The sequence below is a fragment of the Vanellus vanellus genome (genome assembly GCF_965231255.1).
Source record: "Vanellus vanellus genome assembly, chromosome: 3".
NCBI classification, from domain to species: domain Eukaryota; kingdom Metazoa; phylum Chordata; class Aves; order Charadriiformes; family Charadriidae; genus Vanellus; species Vanellus vanellus.
The window spans coordinates 21,054,039-21,057,386 of NC_138907.1; the positions used below are offsets into that span (position 1 = coordinate 21,054,039).

General features: G+C 60.1%; 1 protein-coding gene across 1 annotated transcript; it reads right to left on the minus strand.

The window, feature by feature from the left end:
• Window positions 1-679: 679 nt before the first annotated feature.
• Window positions 680-1,520, minus strand: MIXL1 (Mix paired-like homeobox; the record flags this gene model as incomplete). Its single annotated transcript, XM_082481483.1, has 2 exons — window positions 680-1,114; window positions 1,209-1,520. 2 exons carry the CDS (start codon window positions 1,518-1,520, stop codon window positions 680-682), a joined length of 747 nt encoding a protein of 248 aa, XP_082337609.1.
• Window positions 1,521-3,348: the final 1,828 nt, after the last annotated feature.

The following is a 3,348-nucleotide window of genomic DNA, read 5'->3' on the forward strand; positions in this document are numbered from 1 at the left end:
GGTTTGTATTAAGCCATAAATTTGCATTTTTGTTCAGGGATGGGGGGGGGGGGTGTTTAGAGCAGATCTAAAGCAAATAGAGATGGTTAAAGGCAGTTTTTGTAGCCTGTCCTTCAGGCCCTTTAGGTCTCTTACACCAGAACCGCAGCCGTGGCTCTCCAGGCTTGGGAAGAGGAACGTGCATCTGGGACATCTGCCACCTCTGCTCTCTGCCCCACCTCAGCCGAGGTACGAAACCCCGTCCCTGCCCCAGGCACACACACAAGTAGAGCAAAAATGTAAACCTTTATTATTATTTTTTTTTCTTGTGTCAAAAAAATCCCGACAGACCAGACCCACTCTTCTACTTTAAGACCAGCCCCCATCCCCAGAACACCGTGGATTTGGTTAGCTTGTTGGCTATAGAAGGTTAAATAGAAATACAAAACGTGCTAATGGAAATCTTTAAATACAGCGTGAAAAGATGCCCTCAGCTGAGGAGCTGACCCGTATCTTTCTTCAATAAATAGGTAAAATCAGTTACTACTACCGGATAAAGTGCAACAGTGGCAGAGCAGGGGTGCGGTACGGGACTGCTCCCTGGACGGGGACGGGGTTTGGCGGGGGGCGCCCTTCGCATCAGCGCCGGGGCCGCAGCTCGAACCCCCACCCCGGGGCCGCGTCCCGCCCGCGGCGGCGCTCAGAGGGCTCGGAAGGCGCCGAGGGCGTTCTCCTCCCACTCCGAGCCCGACTCCGAGTAGCCGCTGGTGTCCTCGGCGTCCGACACGGGCGAGTACGGCCCGCAGAAGGCGCGGGCCGGCGGGTAGGGGGGCGGCCCGGCCAAGGCGGCGGCCTCGGCACCTCCGGACCGGCCGGGCGGGAACCCCTCGAAGCCGGGGCCGGGGGGAAAGGAGGCGGCCGGCGGCCACTCGCCGGGGGTTGACGCCTCCTCCTTGATCTGGACGATCGGGGTCGCCAGGCCGGAGAGGGCGCAGCGGGGCCGCTCCGGGGGGCGCAGGGCGGTGAAGCGGGGCGGCCGCGGGTAGCCCGGCGGCGGCGGCGGCGGGACGGCGGGGCCGGTGCGGGGCGGTCCCCGCTGGCGGCGGGACTTGGCGCGGCGGTTCTGGAACCAGACCTGGGGAGAGAGGGGCGGCGGTGAGGGCGGGCGGGGGCGGCCCCGAGCGGCGCGGTGCGGCGCGGCGCGGCGCAGCGCGACCGGCGCCCCTCACCTGGATGCGGGACTCGGGGATCTGCGTGGCGTCGGCCAGCTTCTCCCGCAGGTAGATGTCGGGGTACATGGTGTCCTGGAAGACCAGCTCCAGCGTCTCCAGCTGCGCCGCCGTGAAGCTGGTCCGTTTCCGACGCTGCGAGGCCGCCGGAGCCCCCTCCGACGGCTCCGCCGCCGCCCCCCCGGCCCGGCCCGGCGGGGGAAGCGCCCTGAGGGCGGGGGAAGCCGGGCCGGGCCCGCCGCCCCCCACCCACCGTCCCGCGGGGAAGGCGGGCGGCTCCGCCGGGGGCTCCCCGAAGCGCAGCGCGGCCATGGCAGCGGGCGAGGAGGGGGCCCGGGCAGCCCCGACGCCCTTTATAGCCGGGGAGGGGGCTCGGCGGGGGCGGGGGTTCGGAGGGAGGCGGCACGGCCCCGCGGGGAAGGGGGGCGCGGAGGTCCCGGCACCCCGCTGGGCAGCCTGGCCCCGCACCCCGGGCTTGCTGGTGGGGTGCCCGCCCGGGTTGGTTGTCCCCCGCCCCGCGCAGCCCAGAGGCCTCGGCGACGGCCGGGGCACGGCAGCCCCACGCGTGCCCGGCAGGGTGGGTGATGGCTGGCGGCCCTCGGCCTCCCGGCACGAAACAGGGGCAGCACAGGGGAGAGCGGAGCGGGGTTTGCATGCACCTTCTGTGGGCAAAACAACTTGGCCTTGGGAGGTTGGCGCCGGGGATGGGGCCCTGTCCCGCAGCTGGGTTATTTCTGATACAACATCTGGGCTGATGCGGTTACGGAGTTTGCTCTGTCCCGTTACTGGTGTGGAGGTGGGTGTTTTCCATCCACTGTCCGCTTTGGTGAGCGAGGGATCTCGCATGGTGTGAGACTCAAAGTAAACAAAATTTATCGCTTCCCGCGGCCGCTCTGTTTGCAGTGCTTTGCTGCGAGCTCTGGGGCCGGCGGGCAGCCTCCTGCTGTGCCCACTGCCGCTGCTGCAAAAACACGTCTTTCTTTTTAAGATGCAAGTTAAACGCACCTGGAGAGCCCCAGCAGCTCAGACCGGGCAGAGACAGACACTGGTGTCATCACCTTTCCCACCCACTTGCTAATGGCTCCGTGCTCCCGCTGGCAGAGCCCAGGCACTTCTGCCAGAACTGTTTCCCAGCTGGAGAGGTCTCGCACCAAAACCGTGCCCGGGCGCTCCAACAGGCTATGCCCGACAGTCACCAAGGCGCTTTAAAAAGGGTTTGTCCTCGTTTTGCTTTATAGGACCGTCTCCTATGAATAGTAACTTGGTACAAAAGAATAGCGTCCTGATTGTCAACAGCCATTTTGGAAAGTTTTATTCCTAAAGCGTTTGTACCTTTGTGCTTTTACATGTGCAGCGGTCCAGGTGCTTTCATTAGTAAAGTTTCTAGGTTACTTGTTCCTGAAATCATGGCCTGTAGTCTGCAGACGGCAGTCAGAAGCACATGAGACTCGTACAGTGTTCTCAGTTAGCGGTGTAACGAGAGGGCACAGTGGTGAGAAAGGGCACAGGTGAGTGGAGATCCAGAAAGCACGGACAGCATTATTTTAGGTTTTTGATAAAACACTTGGGGAGGGTTGACTTACTCTGCAGATTCTGTGCAGATTTAGAAGAAGCCACAGGTGGCACCAAAAGGGAATTAATCCATGTTGCATTTACATGACAAATATCTTATTCTATTTTATATCAAATAACATTTGCGGAAAAACATAAGCAGAGGGTTTTTTCCTGTGTAATGCAGAATAGAGATGCAACATCCTTTAGGTTTCTGAAGGATTTAATCCTGTTTTGAGTTATGCCCTTGTAGGGATATTGACTTTAGTTTTTAGGATTTGGCTAGGGTATTATGTACGCCAGACAGAGCGGCTTTTTCAGGGAAATGTGTTTTTTCGCACATGTACGTGTGTTTTTGTTTCAGCAGCAGCAGCCCGGGCTCAAGTAGTTGTTGGCACTGCAACCCCCCACTGTTCACCCCATCCTGCTGCTTTCCCTGTAGCTGCGTGCATTGCTGGGCTGTATGTGGGTCCACACAGTGCCGTCAGGGAACTAATCCAAGTTAAATTAACTGTACCATAATGGCAGGTTTTTGGTTTGTGTTTTTTTTTTTTTTTTTTTTTTAAATCCAGCTCTGGGATTCCCCACT